Source organism: Melanotaenia boesemani, chromosome 23, assembly GCF_017639745.1.
Source record: "Melanotaenia boesemani isolate fMelBoe1 chromosome 23, fMelBoe1.pri, whole genome shotgun sequence".
Taxonomy (NCBI): domain Eukaryota; kingdom Metazoa; phylum Chordata; class Actinopteri; order Atheriniformes; family Melanotaeniidae; genus Melanotaenia; species Melanotaenia boesemani.
The window spans coordinates 2,372,586-2,393,935 of record NC_055704.1 but is presented as its reverse complement, the minus strand read 5'-3'; the positions used below and the strand labels follow the sequence as shown (position 1 = coordinate 2,393,935).

General features: G+C 44.6%; 1 protein-coding gene across 4 annotated transcripts in view; it reads right to left on the bottom strand.

Moving 5' to 3' along the window:
• Positions 1–21,350, bottom strand: part of ptpro (protein tyrosine phosphatase receptor type O) — a 49,206-nt gene that overhangs the window by 13,528 nt on the left and 14,328 nt on the right. For 3 of the 4 annotated variants that reach the window (XM_041977533.1, XM_041977532.1, XM_041977534.1), the window contains exons 2-16: positions 19,510–19,771; positions 18,512–18,667; positions 17,980–18,132; positions 17,017–17,520; positions 15,149–15,310; positions 12,769–12,965; positions 12,136–12,256; positions 11,864–12,057; positions 11,680–11,791; positions 7,518–7,681; positions 6,582–6,702; positions 3,723–3,856; positions 2,941–3,079; positions 2,164–2,284; positions 20–88 (exon numbers count right to left, since the gene is read on the bottom strand). In XM_041977533.1, the coding sequence (XP_041833467.1) occupies positions 20–88; positions 2,164–2,284; positions 2,941–3,079; positions 3,723–3,856; positions 6,582–6,702; positions 7,518–7,681; positions 11,680–11,791; positions 11,864–12,057; positions 12,136–12,256; positions 12,769–12,965; positions 15,149–15,310; positions 17,017–17,520; positions 17,980–18,132; positions 18,512–18,667; positions 19,510–19,771 (2,609 nt within the window). Of the gene's footprint in view, positions 1–19; positions 89–2,163; positions 2,285–2,940; positions 3,080–3,722; positions 3,857–6,581; positions 6,703–7,517; positions 7,682–11,679; positions 11,792–11,863; positions 12,058–12,135; positions 12,257–12,768; positions 12,966–15,148; positions 15,311–17,016; positions 17,521–17,979; positions 18,133–18,511; positions 18,668–19,333; positions 19,464–19,509; positions 19,772–21,350 lie in introns of those variants that run through there. The other variant, XM_041977535.1, reaches the window with a different exon arrangement.

Here is a 21,350-nt window from a genome sequence, read left to right as displayed (position 1 = left end):
GAGAAGAAGAGCAGCGTACCAGTTGTAGGGGAGCTTCCCGTCTCTTTCAAACGAGGCGAAGTTAACGAACGTCTCAGCACCGCACTCTCTGAAACACAAACACAGCATATGTGGTGAGCGTGGCAGTTTGGGGAAGTCTGAATATACCGACTCCTCAGGAAGAGAAGGAGGAAGTGAATGTGAGCGTAGAGCGAGAGAATAAAACCGCTGCAGAGAAGCGACCCATCCTCAAGAAAATCCCTCCCATGTTCACACCCAGTACACAACCGACACACACACGGTCACAAGAAAAAGAAGATTAAGAAGAATTCAAACAATAAAAACCCAAAAATGGACATTTAAAACAAAACTTTCAAAACTCAAAAGTGTGGAAAACATTAAGAATCCACAATGAGTGGGTTAATTACACACTGGAAACATGGGAAGGTATCAGGAAGAAATCAGACCATCCACCCTGGAGGTTTTCCCAGCCAGGCTGGATAGTGGTCTGATTGTCATTGATCAGTTATTTGAAGGCACGGATCTCAGATCCTTCCAACAACTCCAAACTTATTTTGAGTTGGGATTGAATAAATTCAATAAATGCCTTCAGATAAGACAGTTTCTGACTTCACAGAAGAAGAGGAACAGTGTTAAAACACTGCCAAGTATCCTTGAACAATTCTGGAATGAGACAGTTCTAGAAAGGACTATTCCTCAGAGAACGGTCAAATATTTATAGGAGGATTAATTTCCATATAACTAATAGCACACCTGATACTAAGAGTATATGGGAGCTGAAGATAAATACTAGAGTGGAGGATGCAGAATGGCAGAAATGGTGGGAGTTGTTGAATAATTCGCTGATTCGAGGGAATTTGCTTGTAAACAACGGATGAGATTTTTCAAGACTCCTTTAAAATGTCAAGTTGTGACCAGAATTAAACTCTGTAGGAGGAACTGTAAGCAGATTGGTGACTGCACATGTTTTCTGGGACGGCCCAAAATTACAAAGAGATTGGAGCAAAGTCAGCAGAGCAGTGAAAACAATACTAAACATCAGGGCTCCCACAGAAATATACCAACGGACCTGATGAGGAAAAACTAAATGTATATGCTGAGAGCTTTGTTACTGACAGCCCATAAACTAATTACTGTGAACTGGCTTAAACCAGATTCACCAACACTGGAGCAATGGATACAATGGATCTAAAAAAGAAGGCAAAATGTAAACAGAAAATAAATAAATAAAAATGGAAGTTTTACAAAAACATTGTTTAAAAACATAAATAAAAAAATTACTTAAATTCTAGCAAAAACAGTAAAAGTCCAACATGAATAAAAACATACAAAAATTATGATTCTCTCATTTTAAGAAATAAGTTGGCAGAAAAAAAGACAAATAAAATAAATTCTTGTAAAAACATTTGGGTAACTGGTAATTATAACTAATATTAATAAGAAAAAAACTAAATGTATTTAAAACATAAAACTGATATAAAAACATTTGAAATGTCAGAATTTTGACTTTTAATGAAATTCTGACTGAAACGGTACATTAAATGAACAAAACACCTGTAGAAACGTAGTGAGGTTGTCATGACTGACAATATTAGACTGAAAAAAATGTTCAAGTAAAAAATAAAAAAAGTGAAAACTAAAACTGCAAACATAAAATCAGAAAATTCACATTAAGTCCTTTCTTTACTAATTTAATTACATTTATAGAACTTTTGCCTCATCAGAGCTGCAGAACTGTTACTTCCACATGACTGATCGCCATCATCGTCATCATCATCATCGTCATCATCTCATCAGCTTTCTCATAGAAGCATTAGACAGTATCTGCACGTGAGGCCAGGCCGTGCACGTGAGGCCAGGCCGTGCATGTGGATCTCTGCAGACTGAACATGTGAGGAGGAAGTTCATTAGACTCTGTGTCGCCGTTTCTGAGAATTAAAATTGTCATGTGACCCGCTGAAGCTAACAGCTGAGCTGAGGTGAGAAATCATCCTTCACTCTCACAGCAGAAGGTCACATGACACACGCTACGTGCGCAGGTTTTAGTTTCTTTTTTTTTTTAGGATCCCCATTAGCTTCAGAATGGCTGCAGCTACTCTTCCTGGGCTCCAGCAACAATATAAAATAACAGGGTTATTAAAACAGCAGAAGGTGTGCTGCTACCTGGTCATCTGCAGGTGTTTCTTCCTCAGGACCAGCAGGAAGAGAACCAGCAGGCTGATGAGCAGGATGCTGAGGACGGCCAGGGCCGAGATGGCGGCGACGCTTGGGTTCATCTCTTTAGCTGCAGACAGAAAGACAGCAGGGTGGACAGCGTTCCATCAGATTTATCGAAAAACCGATGAAAATATCTGCTGGTCATCTAATAAATAAACCTAAACCAATCAGAAACGTTCAGTACACAGAGATAACTGTTTACACCACCCGTTTATTATTCTAGGAAACACAAACATTTTCATGTAAATTGTCACAATGGAAAAAACTCTCATGATAACGACATTATCAGGATATCAATCCTTAAAACGTTTAATTATTCAGTCGAGCTAATTATTTTTATTTAGGTTTTAAAAACAACAACAACAAAAAAGCAATACTTTAGAAAGTTTCAGCGTTGGATCATTGATCAGTCTGAAAACGTTAAACCTCATCGCTTTAGTCATTCCTGGATGAACTGGGCTGCTTATTTTAGGACGAGATAATCATTTACATTTTCTAGTTTGTTCCAGGTGAATTTACTCTGACACAGTAACACATATGTTGATTCTGACACGTCTGTAGTAATATCACGTGTCTCAGCTTTGTGTAGAGACCAGGATTATACACACAGCCCTGGTAGCATTTATTCAGTTCAACTCAGACAGCAGGCAGAACATAAACCTGGTGAAGAACAGGTGAATCTTTTCATGTCTGGATAATTGATCAGTCTGAAAGTCCACCTACCGACGGTGCTGATGGTGATGTGGGCGGGCCGGCTCGGCGTGCTGTAGCTGAAGCTGGTGACGGTACAGTTGTAGCTGGATGACGGCGTCAAACCAGAAACCGTCAGCATGTGTGAGGTGGAGGTGAGCGGCTCGCGGGCCTGAGGGAGGAAAAGCGTGAGATCTGCAGACACCGAACCAGGCTGACACTTCTACTATAACACTATGTTGTCATGACAACTGCATCCTCACGGCATGATCTGAGGTATCAACAAGCTTATTTTAAAAAAATCAGATCAACACGGCAGAACCAAGGCGGAGACTTCTGACCATATGAAGCTCGTACTGGCTCAGAGAGCTGTCAATCAAAAGCTGAGAAGGCTGCTGATGTTCTAAAATCAATGAGCGTGATGGGAGAGACTCCCAGGAAAATGAAGAGCTGTAGAAATTCGAGGGAACGTTGGCTGAACGGGATCAGAACCATCGTTTTGTTGGAAAATATGGAGCAGTTTGTGCAACGCGTTGGCATGGTAACAGCCTCCGGATTCAGTTCTGAAGAACTCAAAGCTCCGTCAGGTGACGTCTGAATCACTACCAGATCCCACAGAGACAGGATCAGGATTGGAATCTGATTAGGACTAGGATCAAAATCAGGATCAGGATCAGGGTCAGGACCAGAATGAGGAAGAATCAGCTGTAATTTTATGCAGGTTGATCCTGAGAAGAGGATTTACAATTGAAAGCGGCTGAAAGAAGCAGCTAGAGCCGGATTCGGTTCTACAGGCGCGAGTGGAGCAGTTTTACCTTCAGCTCTTTGCTGGCCCTGTAGGGTCTGCAGAGGATCTGGTAGTGGTCCACCACTCCCTCCTCGGTCCACAGCAGGGTCACGGACGAGTGTGTGGCATTGACGGCGAACAGGGACCGGGGGGGAGCCGGATCTGCAAGGAAAACCGGGTCAGTTTGAAGGAGAGGAAAGGCTGCAGGTCGGAGCCGAGCTAGAAACAGAGTTCCTCTGAGGACTGAGAAGAGGAAGTGAAGAGACGGCGGTTTCTTTTTCACTTTCAGGGTGAAAACAGCTGCGACTCAGTTTGGTCAGAACAACGAAGAAAGACTCAGACAGAATCCTGGAAAACTGATTCAGCCCTCCATGACTGTTATACCCACCTTTTATTTATTTATTTTATTTTATTGTTTATTCATTTCTATTTTTCTATCATTCTTTATGTATTTATTTTTATCATTGTAATCAATTTTTTTCTTTTTATTTTATTGACTTCATTTATTAATTTCTATTGATCTATTTTAGTATTTATTTTATATTAATCTATTAATTGTACTTAATTCAATATCTAATAATCTTCAATGCTCATTATTGCACTTTTTAAAATCTTATTTCTTTTTATTTTATTGAATTAATTAATTTATTATTTTTCATTATTTATTTTATATTCTTAATTTATTGTTGTTAATTTTTTTAAAATATAACTGTAGTTTATTTTATTTATTTTTTTATTCTTTTCAGTAATTATTTTCACTTTATGAAGAATTATATATTTTTTGTAAGTTTATATGGTGATTAAATTAAAATAAAATCAAATTTATTTGTAAAGCACATTTGAAAAACAACCAAAGTGCAAACAATTATCAGAAGCTATCAGAAGCTGTTTTTGCCACTGATTCTTGGCATTAGTTAGAAGCTGTAATAACGAAGTCATCCCTATCTCCCCACAGTAACGAAAAATTAAAAACATTCCTGGATCCAGACGGTGATCCGGATCACCCCCAAGATGTAATCCCTTGTTCCTCAGAGACGTGTGGTGAAATTTATGGTTGGTGAAACACTGATTTACAACAGTAAGAACTGAAAAGAGCGCCTTATTTCAATATTCATTCAACAGCATGCAACTGGTAATGCTTCATATCCTATCAGCATTCCTCTTTCAATTACACTCACACACTTACTGTTACTAACTCTTCAGTGAAAAAAGTAGCTGCCGGCTTCCTAAAAGTCGCTAGAAATCGCTAAATGACATCATCTAATGTGCATAATAAGCTGGTACTGGGCTGCTGTGGAGAGGAATGTCATGGGAAAGTCAAAAATGGACGAAAAGACAAACTAAAAATGTTTAAAAAGACAAAACTAATAAAAATAAAACAAATTCTTTGGTTAATATTTTCTTTTATTCTAGTTTAATTTTATTAAGTGTAGGTTGTTTTCTAATTAGGAGGCTGCGACATTAAACACTTGTTTTCCTCCACACTCTTCATTAATAGACATTAATGTCTGACGGTGAGCCAGCCGAGATCCTCCTGCAGCAGCTTTGAACGTTTCATGTTCAGCCTGGTCATGAAACAGGTGATCATCTCCTGCTCTGAATGCAGCTGCTGCTGCTGCCAGAAGCCTCTTCTGGTTGCTTTTGGACAGGAGGGGCCTGCACAGCAGCCCCCCCTCCTCACTGAGAAGAATAAACTACTTTCATACACGTCCGTCTACAAAAGTCTCCAATACTGAAAAAGTCGCTGCACTTGTTGCTAGTCGCTTTAAAAAACAAACAAACAAAAAAAAAGGTCGCCGAATTGGCAACACACACACACACCATGTTGGTGTGTGAGTGTGCCCCTTGAGGTGAGGCAGAGTACTGTTTGCCTCACCTGCCGACTTTTCTCTGCACTTTATTGTACGATAAACGGGAAAATTTCTCTCACAAATACATTAAATACATTACACAGACTGTAGAGAGTCCTGGTGTATAAAAATATTTCTGTAAAGTTCATGTTGGCGACATGCTGAGGAACAGAAAACGTGTCATGCACCCAGTTTGTGTTGGATGGTCCAGTCAGAGCTGAGACACACACGTTCCTCCACCGGGTTTCTGCACTGGATTTGATCGGGAAATACTCAAATTTGGCCATTTTTACTTAATAAATTGTCTGAAAATATATTTTTAACACAGATCAGTGGAAAATATTAATATTTATTGTATGTTTTTTTTCTTTATCATGACAGATGAGGCACTGCCTTCCATTGACCACACATCACTGTTGTTTCTTATTCCATTTCTGACATTTCCTGAAAATTCTATTTAAAATCTGTCCATAACTTTTTAAGTACTGTTGCCAACAGACAGACAGATTTTCCTTTTTCTGGAAACGGTATTTTAGAGTTTTAATGTATATTTGTGGGTAAATATGACCATTCATCATCATTTATGCATCTCGTCATGAAAAGCATTAAATAAATAAATATGTCCTTAAATAAATACATTCGTAAGTAAATAAATAAATGTATAAGTTATGAATGAATGAATAAAACAAATGTTTTAATTATCAACTGTGTTTCTGAGCTGAAATGAATTGTGGAGCTCCTCAGGGATCCATGTTCGGCCCATAATTATTTTATTTAACTTTTTATTTGCATAGATTATTTAATATTTTTCATTGTTACTGGATGAAAAAAAGAATTTGTCCATCCTGATTAAGAATTTGTTACAGTTTCAGCTTCTCTCTGGATACTAGACAGATACTTTGGGTTTTATCATCTTTGTGTTCTGCTTTTAAATGATCCTCTCTGCCATCATCATCATCTTCATCAAAACCTCTGACATCCCAGAAGCAGCAACACCATCAGGTCATGGTGGGAAATGCAGATGAACTGGTGCTCACCCAGTTTGATGATGTTGGGTGTGGACGTGTTCCTGCTGCGTTCGGTGCACGCCGTCACCGTCAGGTTGTAGATGTCTCCCGGAGGCAGAGGGAGGCTTGCTTGCATCACGTTACGGGTCACCTGACACACACAAACACATCATGTAAAAACACATCAACAAATGTCCTTCCGACTTCAGTTTCACCAAAGACATCTGAACATCTCAAAGGAAGATTTAATAACCAATCAGATGGCAGGATACTGATCTGTTATAAGAGACGTAAAATAAAGAGTTGATTAAAATAATTTAATATTATTTATGTATTTATTTCTCTATTATTTATTGTTTTTTATATTTAATATTTGGTTAATGCAAATGTGCAACAAACCACCTCCATTTTTTGAGTTTATTATTCCAGGATTATTATTATTAGGATTTTCTTATACATATAGATATATATATATATATATATATATATATATATATATATATATATATATATATAAATCAACAATAAATTCAGGCATTAAGGGGTTAAAATAATAGCCTCATCTTTGTTTCCTCCAACTGGAAGTAATGATGTCGTCTAATAAATGTCTCTGCAGACAATCCAAGATTATCTTAAACATCAGCTGACAAAGCTGAAGAGTTGCCTCCTCTTCATCAGTAATTAGGATTGTTTACTTCCATCAGCTGCCGACGGAGGAACAACCAACCACAATGGGAGGCCTGCCTAGCAACCACAGAGACGCCATAGCAATCACTATCCTCAGGACCAGAGATGCTGGATCGGTTAGAAATCCAGTTTTCTGGATCTGCTGATTTTATTTGTAATATTTACATCTTGATTCTGTTGAATATTATAAAATCATGTAAGAATTACAGCTGTAGTTCTGACCGATGGGATGGACTCATCATCATCTTCATCCTCCTTGCTAGCTGCAGGTAAACTTACGTCGACAGAGTAGCTCTTCTCGGGCCCCTTCTTCCCAACTGCGAGCACCTGCCAGTGCAGCATCCTGGAGTGAGACAGGTCAATGAAGAGCTCGCCGTACGTCCAGCGGACGGACAGGACACCTTGAGAGTAATCCACCGAGGAGATGTGAGGAGCCTCAGGAGCTGAAGGAGGACAGGTGACATCACAGAAACACCTGAGCAGAACTGGAGGTGTCAGGAACCAACAACAAAAAGACCAGTTCTGCTCCTGGTTCTGGTCTGGCTTCCATCAAAGATACCAGTTTAACCAGAATAAACTTCATCTCTCCACATCCAAACATCAGGAACAGTTTTCACAAACAGAAATATGCAGAAATATTAAATTAAAAATAAATAAAATAAGTAAGAAACAGTAAAAGTTGTGGTGAAAACATGTTAAAATCAAAGGAAATAAAAGTAACATAAAAATTTAAATATAGACATTAAAAGTAAATAAAAATGCAAATAAAAAAAAACTCAGAATAGAATACAATACTGGAAAAATTTGTGGAAAGGATCCAACAAATAGATCAAAATTAAAGAAATAATATTAACTATAAATTCTGCTGCATGATTTATAAAATATAACCTGGTTTATCTCCACCTCTTCCAGACCAGTCCATTAAATAAAGCTGTGTAACCTGTAACTGCACTAAAATCTGATCTCTATTATTCTTATTTCTTATTTTATTGACTGCTATAATGCATTTTATAACAAGGATAAAATTTACTGGATATAATTATGTGTATGTAACAGCTAAAATATGAACTATTTCCACCTCAGTCTTTATCTTATTTGTGTTGTGAATGAGGGATGTATAAATAAAGCTAAACTGAACTGAAATAAAGAATAAACTTTAAAAAGAAAAACCTGAATATAAACATGAAACTTTGGTTAATAAAATAAAAATAAATCAAATGAAGAAAAATTAATAAATAATGACATAAATGACAAAAATTCAAAAAAATAAAAATAACAATAAATAAATAAAGTGAACTAAACTAAAATAAAAATTGTCTTCTAATAACATAAAAAAATTTAAAATAACATTTTCTCCACCCTCTCGTGGGCTCACCACCTACGGGAGGGGCCATAGGGGTCGGGTGCATTGTGAGCTGGGCGGCTGCCAGAGGCGGGGACCCTGGCGGTCTGATCCTCGGCTGCAAAAGCTAGCTCTAGGGACGTGGAATGTCACCTCTCTGGCGGGTAAGGAGCCTGAGCTGGTGCGCGAGGTTGAGCGGTTCCGGCTAGATATAGCATAACGCATAGCTTGGGCTCTGGAACAACTGCCCTCGAGAGGGGCTGGACCCTCTTCCATTCTGGAGTTGCTCCCGGTGAGAGGCGCCGAGCAGGTGTAGGCCTGCTCATTGCCCCCCAACTTGGCGCCTGTACGTTGGGGTTTACCCCGGTGGACGAAAGGGTAGCCTCCCTCCGCCTTCGGGTGGGGGGACGGGTCCTGACTGTTGTTTGTGCCTATGCACCAAATAGCAGTTCAGAGTACCCACCCTTTTTGGAGTCCTTGGGGGGGGTGTTGGAGAGCACTCCTTCTGGGGACTCCCTCGTTCTGCTGGGGGACTTCAATGCTCACGTGGGCAATGACAGCGAGACCTGGAGGGGCGTGATTGGGAGGAACGGCCCCCCTGATCTGAATCCGAGTGGTGTTTTGTTGTTGGACTTCTGTGCTCGTCATGGATTGTCCATAACGAACACCTTGTTCAGACATAAGAGTGTCCACATGTGCACTTGGCACCAGGACACTCTAGGCCGCAGTTCGATGATCGACTTTGTAGTCGTGTCGTCGGACTTGCGGCCGCATGTCCTGGACACTCGGGTGAAGAGAGGGGCGCAGCTGTCAACTGATCACCACCTGGTGGTGAGTTGGCTCAGATGGTGGGGGAGGATGCCGGTCAGGCCTGGCAGGCCCAAGCGTGTTGTGAGGGTCTGCTGGGAACGTCTGGCAGAGTCCCCTGTCAGAAGGAGTTTCAACTCCCATCTCTGGCAGAGCTTCAACCAAGTCCCGGGTGAGGCGGGGGACATTGAGTCTGAATGGGCTGTGTTCCGTGCCTCTATTGTCGAGGCGGCCAGCCGCAGCTGTGGCCATAAGGTCGTCGGTGCCTGTCGTGGCGGTAACCCCCGAACTTGTTGGTGGACACCGACAGTAAGGGATGCCGTCAAGCTGAAGAAGGAGTCCTATCGGGCCTTTTTGGCCTGTGGGACTCCAGAGGCAGCTGATGGGTATCGGCGGGCTAAGCGGAGCGCGGCTTCGGCGGTCGCTAAGGCAAAAGCTCGGGCGTGGGAGGAGTTTGGAGAGGCCATGGAGAATGACTTCCGGACGGCTTCGAGGAGATTCTGGTCCACCATCCGGCGGCTCAGGAGGGGAAAGCAGTGCTCCGTCAACACTGCGTACAGTGGGGATGGGGGGCTGCTGACCTCGACTCGAGACGTTGTGAGGCGGTGGAGGGAATACTTCGAAGACCTCCTCAATCCCACTAACACGTCTTCTGATGAGGAAGCAGAGTCTGGGGTAGCTGGTGCTGGCTCGCCTATCTCTGGGGCTGAGGTCGCTGAGGTGGTTAAAAATCTCCTTGGTGGCAAGGCCCCGGGGGTGGATGAGGTCCGCCCAGAGTTCCTTAAGGCTCTGGATGCCGTAGGGCTGTCTTGGTTGACATGCCTCTGCGGCATCGCGTGGACATCGGGGACAGTCCCCCTGGACTGGCAGACTGGGGTGGTGGTCCCCCTCTTCAAAAAGGGGGACCGGAGGGTGTGCTCCAACTACAGGGGGATCACACTCCTCAGCCTCCCCGGTAAGGTCTATTCAGGGGTGCTGCAGAGGAGGGTCCGTCAGATAGTCGAACCTCGAATTGAGGAGGAGCAGTGTGGTTTTCGTCCCGGTCGTGGAACAGTGGACCAGCTCTACACCCTCTTTGGGGTCCTCGAGGGGGCATGGGAGTTTGCCCAACCAATCTACATGTGTTTTGTGGATTTGGAGAAGGCATTTGACCGTGTTCCCCGGGGACTCCTGTGGGGGGTACTCCGGGAGTATGGAGTGCCGGACTCGCTTGTAAGAGCTGTCCGGTCCCTGTACGACCGGTGTCAGAGCTTGGTCCGTATTGCCGGCAGTAAATCAGAATCGTTTCCAGTGCGGGTTGGACTCCGCCAAGGCTGTCCTTTGTCACCGATTCTGTTCATAACTTTTATGGACAGAATTTCTAGGCGCAGCCGAGGTGTCGAGGGGATCCGGTTCGGTGGCCTCAGGATTGGGTCTCTGCTCTTTGCGGATGACGTGGTTCTGTTGGCTTCATCGGGACGTGATCTTCAGCTCGCACTGGAGCGATTCGCAGCCGAGTGTGAAGCGGCTGGGATGAGAATCAGCACCTCCAAATCCGAGACCATGGTCCTCAGCCGGAAAAGGGTGGAGTGCTCTCTCCGGGTCTGCGATGGGGTCCTGCCCCAAGTGGAGGAGTTTACATATCTCGGGGTCTTGTTCACGAGTGAGGGAAGGATGGAGCGAGAGATCGACAGGCGGATCGGTGCGGCGTCCGCAGTGATGCGGGCTCTGCATCGATCTGTCGTGGTGAAGAGAGAGCTGAGCCGAAAGGCAAAGCTCTCGATTTACCGGTCGATCTACGTTCCTACCCTCACCTATGGTCATGAGCTGTGGGTAATGACCGAAAGAACGAGATCTCGAATACAAGCGGCCGAAATGAGTTTCCTCCGCAGGGTGGCCGGGCTCTCCCTTAGAGATAGGGTGAGAAGCTCGGTGATCCGGGAGGGGCTCAGAGTAGAGCCGCTTCTCCTCCACATCGAGAGGAGCCAGATGAGGTGGCTCGGGCATCTGGTTAGGATGTCTCCTGGACGCCTCCCTGGTGAGGTGTTCTGGGCACGTCCCACCGGAAGGAGGCCCCGGGGCAGACCCAGGACACGCTGGACAGACTACATCTCTCGGCTGGCCTGGGAACGCCTCGGGATCCCTTCGGATGAGCTGGTGAATGTGGCCGGGGAGAGGGAAGTCTGGGTTTCCCTGCTTAGGCAGCTGCCCCCGCGACCCGACTCCGGATAAGCGGAAGAGAATGGATGGATGGATGGATTTTCTCCACTAAAATAAATAATAAAATCTAGACGTGATAACAGGTGAGCCCACCTGTCACGAAGCTGACTGTGGAGCTGTCGCAGCAGCTGAGGGGCGGCTCTCCCCACGTCACCATGGCCACACGGAAGTTGTAGTACCAGGCGGGCAGCAGGTCGGTGACTCTCTGAGAGGAAACACACACTGAGCAAGAGCTGAAAGCATTTGGCTGGTAATCAGGCAACAAACGCTGCGTTACCACGGAGGCGATGACGGAGGCGGTGGCGGCGATCTCGTAGTAGGTGGTCCACTCAGACGCCAGCGTGACAGGGTTGAAGAAGAAGGTCTGCAATACGTACTTCCTGAAGGCCACGTGATACGGACGCTGCCAGCTCAGAATGACCGCCGTCGGGCTCAGAGGGTACACGGCCAGCTCGCGTACACCTGTTGGCTCTGACACACAAACAGGTAGGTGTTAGCCTTGGAGGCGGAGCCTGCAGAGCTCGACTCCCACCCTTCACATTTCCTCACCGATATCGATGATGACGGGCTCAGAGGGTGGACTGATCAGAGGTCCATTGGTGTGGTAGACCACCACCCGGTACTGGGCGCCAGGCATCAGGTGGCTGATGATGTCACTTGTGGAGTTTTCCTGTTTCACAGAGAAAAACGTTGAATTATTTCAGCCTCAGATCAAGCAGAACGTTCACATCTGAGACCACCAGCTGGACTCCCGTTAGATCCTCCCTCACATCCAGGTAAACCCGTTAGATATTGATCACTACAGCTCGTCATGGATAAACATGAAAAGCTGTTACCAGGACACTGAAGGATGAAGGCAAACGAAACAGTATGAGAGGAAGTAAAACAGCTTAAACTTTATTTTTCAAAAAAAGAGAAATTTAATTATTACAGTGTTTGAAGAATTTATAATAAAATTATGACAAATATTTGCCAGATTTTAATGTTTGTCCTGAAGAAAAAGATAAATTCTTCACACATTGGACAAAAAAGGCAAAAAGGTCCAGACATCCTATAACAACTATGTAACCTAATGGGTTCATTGGTAAATGGCTACATATATGAAATAACAAACTATAGAATTAACAAACTACTATGCAGACCATACGTGTCCAAGAGGTGAACTGTGTGATGCGGCGTTACCTCACTGCAGTAGGTGTTCTCCATCCTCTGACTCAGGCTGGGCTTCATGCAGGTGGTGGACACCACCGACACCAGGCTGCCGTTGTGGGTTTTAGAGGATGGAGCCCAGGAGACGGCAGCGGTGCTGGAGTCCAGCAGTCTGACGCTGACAGTCTGAGGACGCTCCTGGAGCTCCTCCAACAGCTCGCCATCAGGACCTGAACGGGTTCACATGGACCCATGGGCATGAAACTAAACACCACCAGTTCAGACATCATGATGGAATCAAGACATTTTATCTTTTAATGGAAAATATGAGCTGATTATGAATCTGATGGCAGCAACACATCTGTAAAAAGTAGTTCCAGGGTGATGTTCAGCACGGTGTAAAAAGTAGTTCCAGGGTGATGTTCAGCACGGTGTAAAAAGTAGTTCCAGGGTGGTGTTCAGCACGGTGTAAAAAGTAGTTCCAGGGTGATGTTCAGCACGGTGTAAAAAGTAGTTCCAGGGTGGTGTTCAGCACGGTGTAAAAAGTAGTTCCAGGGTGATGTTCAGCACGGTGTAAAAAGTAGTTCCAGGGTGATGTTCGCACGGTGTAAAAAGTAGTTCCAGGGTGGTGTTCAGCATGGTGTAAAAAGTAGTTCCAGGGTGATGTTCGCACGGTGTAAAAAGTAGTTCCAGGGTGGTGTTCAGCACGGTGTAAAAAGTAGTTCCAGGGTGATGTTCAGCATGGTGTAAAAAGTAGTTCCAGGGTGGTGTTCAGCATGGTGTAAAAAGTAGTTCCAGGGTGATGTTCAGCACGGTGCAAAAAAGTAGTTCCAGGGTGGTGTTCAGCATGGTGTAAAAAGTAGTTCCAGAGTGATGTTCAGCACGGTGTAAAAAGTAGTTCCAGGGTGGTGTTCAGCACGGTGTAAAAAGTAGTTCCAGGGTGATGTTCAGCATGGTGTAAAAAGTAGTTCCGGAGTGATGTTCAGCATGGTGTAAAAAATAGTTCCAGGGTGGTGTTCAGCAAGGGGTAAAAAGTAGTTCCAGGGTGATGTTCAGCATGGTGTAAAAAGTAGTTCCGGAGTGATGTTCAGCATGGTGTAAAAAATAGTTCCAGGGTGGTGTTCAGCAAGGGGTAAAAAGTAGTTCCAGGGTGGTGTTCAGCATGGTGTAGCATCTCTTCTTCTAACATGTCTGGAAACGTCTGGGAAGTGAGGAGACCAGTTGCTGGAGTTTTAGGAGAGGAATGTTGTCCCATTCTGGTCTGATGCAGGATTCTAGCTGCTCTACAGTCCTGGACCTTGGTTGCTGGATTTCTGCTTCCATGATGCTCCAGATGTTGTGTACTGGTGAAAGGTCTGGACTGCAGGCAGGCCAGTTCAGCAGCCGGACTCTTCCCCTGTGAAGCCATGCTGCTGTGATGGATGCAGGATGTGGTTCAGCATCGTCTTGCTGAAATCTGCAAGTCCTTCCCTGAAAGAGACGTTGTCTGGATGGGAGCAGATGTTGCTCTAAAACCTCCATGTACTTTTCAGCATTGATGGAGCTTCACAGATGTGGAAGCTGCCCACGCCATAGGCACTAATGCAGCCCCATCCCATCAGAGATGCAGCTTTTCACCTGTCCACTGATAACAAGCTGGATGCTCCCTCTCCTCTTTAGTCTGCAGGACACGCCGTCCATGCTTTCCACAAACTAGTTCACATCTTCATCCAGGTTTCCACTTTGCCTCAGACCATTTTAAATGAGCTTTGGTCCAGAGAAGACGGCGCTGGTTCTGGATCCTGTTCACATCTGGCTTCTTCTTTGCATGATGGAGCTTTAACCTGCATTTGTGGATTTCAGGGTAAACTGTGTTCACAGACAGTGGTTTCTGGAAGTCTTCCTGAACATATGCAGTGGTTTCCAGTAGCGAATCATGTCTGCTTTTAATGCAGAAGATCACCAGCATCCAGCCTTGTCCCATGGACACAGAGATTCCTCCTGATTCTCTCAATCTATTAATTATATTATACACTGTAAATGGTGGATCTTCAAAGCCTGGGGAACATTTTCCTGAAATTGTTTCTGATTTGTTCCAGTTACTTTTGCAGCCTCTTGTTGCCCCTGTTCCAGCTTGTTACAGATGTGTTGCTGCCATCAGATTCACAATGAGCTCAGATTTTCCATGAAATGGTAAAATGTCTCATTTTCAACATCTGATATGTTGTTTATGTTCTACTGGGAATAAAATACAAGCTGATGAAATTCTGACATTTTTTGCAGCATCCTGACTCTTTTAGAGCTGGGGTTGAAATAAGTTTTCATCCTGATATTTCATTAAAATGATTAGTCTGTGATTCTGAGGAGTTAAAAGATGGCATATGAAGAACTAAATGAAGTTGCATTCAGGGTTGCAGGTTTTTTCTGGACTTACTCAGGTAGAAGACGAAGCCGGTGTTGGCACTACTCTCTCGGGCCTCGCAGTCTCCGGATGAGCTCAGTGTAGTGACGTGAACTTGATACGTTCCCTGCTCCGTTAACTCAGTGAAAAACTCGTGAGTGTTCTCATCCACCGTCGCCGTCTCTGTGGAATTTCCTAAAGAACAGAGGATGAAGAGGAGGAAGATGATCAAGGTCCGACTCTGCGGTGTGTTGGTTGCAGATGTTAGCTAATATGCTAACATCTGCTCTAGATTAAGTTCCCCAGATGTTTAGAAATAATTGAATAAATATAATGAAAATCTTTTATCTCTTTATTCTAGTTTGTGATGTCATCACAGACCAGAGCCGGTTTTGCCACTAAGCAGACTAAGCGACCGCTTAGGGCCACAAACCCCTAGGGGGCCCCTTACAGAACAAGGTTGTTTCAGTGAGTGGTTTATGAGCTTCGTTATGAAGAGGAATTATCCATTTGTGGCTAAAGCAGCTGTGCAAAGATAAGGTTGTTTCTTTTGCAGTTATACTGTAAAGTAAGGTATTAGTCTGGTGATGATGAAGATTAGACATGTGGCAGCACTTTTTGAAGACACGATTTGATTTAGCAGCAGGTGCTAACAGGTTTAGCAGCTGGTTGGGTACTGTTAGCCAGCAAAGCAGTTGTAGCTCAAGCTAGTGGTAGAGTTGCCAACCGTTCAGTAAAATACGGAATTGTTCCTTATTTGACAATTAAATGTCTCCTCCTGACATTTTATTGGTTCAATAGGGACGGTCCGTATTGAACGCAGTTTGTTTGTTGCGTGTTGCGTTCACAGTTGCCTTGAGACAGACACCACATACCAGCGCTGCTCAAAACACCTGCGCCGTTTTAAAATGTCCTCTGCTCCCGATACTCTACTATGTCCTTGAAAGCGAAAACACTTTCATCCTTAGCCGGACAGCGTCAGTGGAGATGTTTACAGGACAGATTGTAAAATGTTTCGGCGCGTGTTTTCAGTGGTTCACGGAGGGCTGTCTGTCATCAGACATAAGAACACAGAAGACTAGACCGTCAGGGTCCCAGTTCTTCATCCCCCATCATCTCCTGAGACTGATCGGGTATGAGACATCATGCCATGATTGATCCATGTCCGGAATTCAGGACGATGAGTTTTTAAAGTCGAATAAATGATTTGTTTATTATACAGTAGTATCAGCCATTATAAATATTATATGTCCATTTAAATAAAAAAAAGTCAGACTAATGGATAAACAGTTGTTTAGAGAAAATGTTTATTTTTAAAATATAACAATAATAATATATTATATTATATAATATATAATATAATATAATATAATATAATATAATATAATATAATATAATATAATATAACAATGTATTTAATTTATATTTTAAAAATTCATTGTCCACACAAACAGATCTCCTTTATTTCCTGGTGCTACTGCCGTGTGATTATACAGTATGACTTTAACTAAGTTAAGGTAATTGAGCAATAACTAAGTTGTGTGCATATGGGATTTTGTTATATATTTTCCTCCTGTGTGTTAAATAGAGATGCATGTTATTACAACTTTATGGAACCAAATTAACAGCACTTTATATGCAATAATGTACCATAACAGTGTCCTAGAGTGTTTTGAATAAGTTAACAAACAATACACTATGACTTAGGGTGTCACATCTACTCAAAAACGTTGTTCATGGCATGAAGGGGTAGGGCCCCCAAAACTTATTCTGCTTTGGGCCCACTGAAGTCTAGAGCCGGCTCTGTCACAGACTGAAGTCTATTGGCTGAACCAGAACTGGTAGGTAGAGCTAGCATGAGACAGATGAAATGTGACGTCATCATGACAATAGCGGTTTACCATCTCTGTAGATGTAGACGTTGAAGCCATCGTAGCTGGTTGGCGGTCTGGGCGGCAGCCATCGCAGCTCTAGCAGCACAGGGGGCAGTCTGGTGGGCAGGACAGGGGGGTCAGCGGGGAGACCCATTGATGACCCCGGCTCGTTGGAGTCCTCGTATTCTGGCACCACTCCATTAACAAACTCTTCGTCGTTGCTTTCCATCGGAGATGGCTCCGTCGCATCCAACCAATAGCTCTGAGGCTCCGCCTCTTCTGATTGGCTGCCATTCAGGTAGACAGAGGTGCTTCCTGTCAGGTTGTGTGTTGTGTTGAAGGGGATGTGAGTGGCTGCTGACGCCTCCACCGAGGCGGTCTCCTCCTCAGGCTGCACCTCCTCCATCAGTGGGACCTCCCGGACCTGGCGGAAGGACCCCTGGACCCCCTTCACATCCTGGATTTCTCCTGAAGCTGCCCTCTGGCTCAGGTGGATGATCTTATGGGAGATGTTGAGGGGGGGGTAGGGAACTGTGGAGGAGAGAAAAGGAGTTGAACAGCTTTTAAATGGCCTGGAAACAGCCTGGAAAATACCTGGAAACAACACTAAAACAGCCTGGTAAAACAGATTAGAAAATAACATGTCAACAATCTGGAACATGGCATGGTATAAGGCTGGAAACAGTCTAGAAACAGCCTAGAAGCAGGCTGGTTGTCTGAAATACTCAACAGATCCTTCAGCATCAGCTCAGGGTGACATCTTTTAAACGGACTGAAACAGCCTGGAAAATGCCTGGAAACAGTCTGGATGTCATATCCACGATGCAGCAGGAAGCTGAACCAGAGCATCATGTGGCCCCAGCTGCAGGTTCTGCTGTGTTTAGTCTACTAATGGATTTATTCTTAAAGAAAACAAATGATTGATAATAAAATGAAATCTGAGGTCAGAAGCTCTGCCCCCACTGCAGCTGTTCCTAAGGAGTGTCTCACCTGTGCGATGGTGCAGAGGTGTGTGTGTGATGTCACTGTGCGACACCAGAGCAGTCTGGTACACGGTTGCCTCGGAGATGAGCTGGAAAGTGATGCTCCGGTAACACATCCCTGGTAACCAGTGTTTAAACACCGTCTTCCCTTTGTAGAAATCTGTAAATAACAAACAGCACAGGTAAACAACACAAGGTGACCCCGTAAACAAAGATGTTACTTCATCGAAACAAAGAGAAGTTTTGGATTCATAATCTGAAGTCAACACAATGTAAAAAGGATCCGTTTTAAAGCTGCTTAAAGAAGAATTATGAACTCATCTTCCTTCCAGATGTGGCTCCATTTAAAAGTGGATTAAACAGATTTATTACAGTAGATTTATTGTTAAAACAAAGAAAAAGATCCACCGGTTTAGATTTCGCATCAGATAAAATGAGGTCTGGAGTTCCTCAGGGATCAATACTGGATCCTCTGTTTACTATCTGTCTTACCCAGAAGTTGATTTAATGATAAAATCCTGATTAGGGGGAAGTTTGACCTTTATAGAGCATCCAGCGGCGCTCTGGTCCTTCAGCATAACTGATGTTGACTCTGCTGAAGACTGTTCTGAATGGAGGGTCAATGTCAAACACCACACCGGTCTCCGGAGCCTCCTTATAATCCGATATGTGAGCGCTGCGGACAGGAAGTGGCTCTGAAGAGACAAAATAAATAAATAAGTAAATAAAAACCCAACCCCAGTCAAACTTTAAGAGGAAAATAATGATAATCTGTTTTTAACCACAAACGGCATAAAAAAATTAAATTAAACTGTATTTAAAAAGTAAATAAAATAAAATAAAAATATCAAATAAAACAGGAATGAAAAAAAACATTTAAGAAAAGGGATTATGTAATAAAATCAATTAACACTAATTAAAGCCATGATGTGTAGAGTATCAGGTTATTTTAAAGCTTGGACTTTCATTACAATAATTCCTCCCAAATTATGACCCTTGCAAACATAAAATTCATTAAAACATCCATTCCATTATCATGTAAACAGATAAGTTGCTCATGAAATATATTTTTATCTTTATGTTGACGTTTCCCTGCTTCAGCACACCAGATTTACAATAGACTCCACAGAAACTCTTTCAGGGGATCCATTTAGTTTGAATCAGGTTTGCTGAAGAATAAAACATCCTTAAACACTGTTAAAAGATTAAGAGAAACAGGAGGAAATCACTGTGTGCAGGGGACAAGGCTGAAGGTGACAGCTGAAGTGGGAAGAGGTGACAATTCCAACTGTCAGGGGGCGCCACAAACACCAGAAACGTGCACATCTGGTTCATGGAGAAATCTGAACCAGGTTTTCTACCTTTCCTTCATGTTGCTTTTATTCACATCCAGTCAGCTCACTTCCTCTGGACTAAGGTTTGAGGCGAAAAATCTACTGTTTTATCTTCCATTCGCTCCAACCAAACCTCAGAACCAGGTCAGAACTGGAACAATTCTGTCCCCATTTTGATCAGGAAACCTGATTGCGAATCTTACTCGTGAGAACAGGAACGCTCTTCACAGGTCTGGACCAGCTCTGGCCCAGTCTGACCAGCAGGCCCACAGTGTAGCAGAGGCCATGGAACGAAGCGTTGAACAGCAGCTGGTCGCTGGTGTTGGCAAACTGGACCAGGACTGGGCGGGGTTCTCCGGAGATCTGCACCGCATACGCTGTGATGTTCTCCTGCAGGTCCGAACGCTCCAGGGTCGCCACGATCAAACCATCCTCGTTTACAGACACCTGGAACGCCGACAGACTCTGAAACACATGCAGAGAGGGGAGTCTTTAATCATCTGGTTACCATGGAAACAGAGAAACACTGCTAGTGTCTGTAAACAGTAAGGAAAGTATCTATTCAAACTCTTTTCAGCTGAAAAACGGTTTAAATGAAATATTTTTATAAATATTCCAAACAAAATGTCAGAAGTTTTTATTTTAATGTGAAAACTACAAACAAGTTTAACAAACCATTTTTAGAATAGACTCATCTTCTAATAAACCTGCTGGGACTTCATCCTGCTTTCTGTCTGCTGTTTCAGTCCAGAACCCAAACCGCAAGGCCTCTCCCAAAATCTTTCCATTCAGTCTCCGGTTTGCTTCCAGTCTCCTGTCTGGTCTCTTGTCCGGTCTGCTTCCGGTCTCCTGTCTGGTCTCCTGTCCGGCCTGCTTCCAGTCTCCTGTCTGGTCTCCTGTCCGGCCTGCTTCCGGTCTCCTGTCCGGTCTGCTTCCGGTCTCCTGTCCGGACTGCTTTCAGTCTCCTGTCCGGTCTGCTTCCGGTATCCTGTCCGGCCTGCTTCCGGTCTCCTGTCCGGTCTCCTGTCCGGTCTGCTTCCGGTCTCCTGTCCAGCCTGCTTCCAGTCTCCTGTTCGGTCTGCTTCCGGTCTCCTGTCTGGTCTCCTGTCCAGCCTGCTTCCGGTCTCCTGTTCGGTCTGCTTCCAGTCTCCTGTCTGGTCTCCTGTCTGGTCTGCTTCCGGTCTCCTGTCCGGCCTGCTTCCAGTCTCCTGTCTGGTCTCCTGTCCGGCCTGCTTCCGGTCTCCTGTCCGGCCTGCTTCCGGTCTCCTGTCCGGTCTGCTTCCGGTCTCCTGTCCGGCCTGCTTCCGGTCTCCTGTCCAGCCTGCTTCCAGTCTCCTGTCTGGTCTGCTTCCGGTCTCCTGTCTGGTCTCCTGTATGGCCTGCTTCCAGTCTCCTGTCTGGTCTCCTGTCCGGCCTGCTTCCGGTCTCCTGTCCGGTCTGCTTCCGGTCTCCTGTCCGGTCTCCTGTCCGGTCTGCTTCCGGTCTCCTGTCTGGTCTCCTGTATGGCCTGCTTCCAGTCTCCTGTCTGGTCTCCTGTCCGGCCTGCTTCCGGTCTACTGTCCGGTCTGCTTCCGGTCTCCTGTCCGGTCTGCTTCCGGTCTCCTGTCCTGACTGCTTTCAGTCTCCTGTCCGGTCTGCTTCCGGTATCCTGTCCGGCCTGCTTCCGGTCTCCTGTCCGGTCTGCTTCCGGTATCCTGTCTGGTCTCCTGTCCGGCCTGCTTCCAGTCTCCTGTCTGGTCTCCTGTCCGGCCTGCTTCCAGTCTCCTGTCTGGTCTCCTGTCTGGTCTGCTTCCGGTCTCCTGTCCGGCCTGCTTCCAGTCTCCTGTCCGGCCTGCTCCCAGTCTCCTGTCCGGTCTGCTTCTGGTCTGCTTCCGGTCTCCTGTCCGGCCTGCTTCCAGTCTCCTGTCTGGTCTCCTGTCCGGCCTGCTTCCGGTCTCCTGTCCGGCCTGCTTCCGGTCTCCTGTCCGGTCTGCTTCCGGTCTCCTGTCCGGCCTGCTTCCGGTCTCCTGTCCAGCCTGCTTCCAGTCTCCTGTCTGGTCTGCTT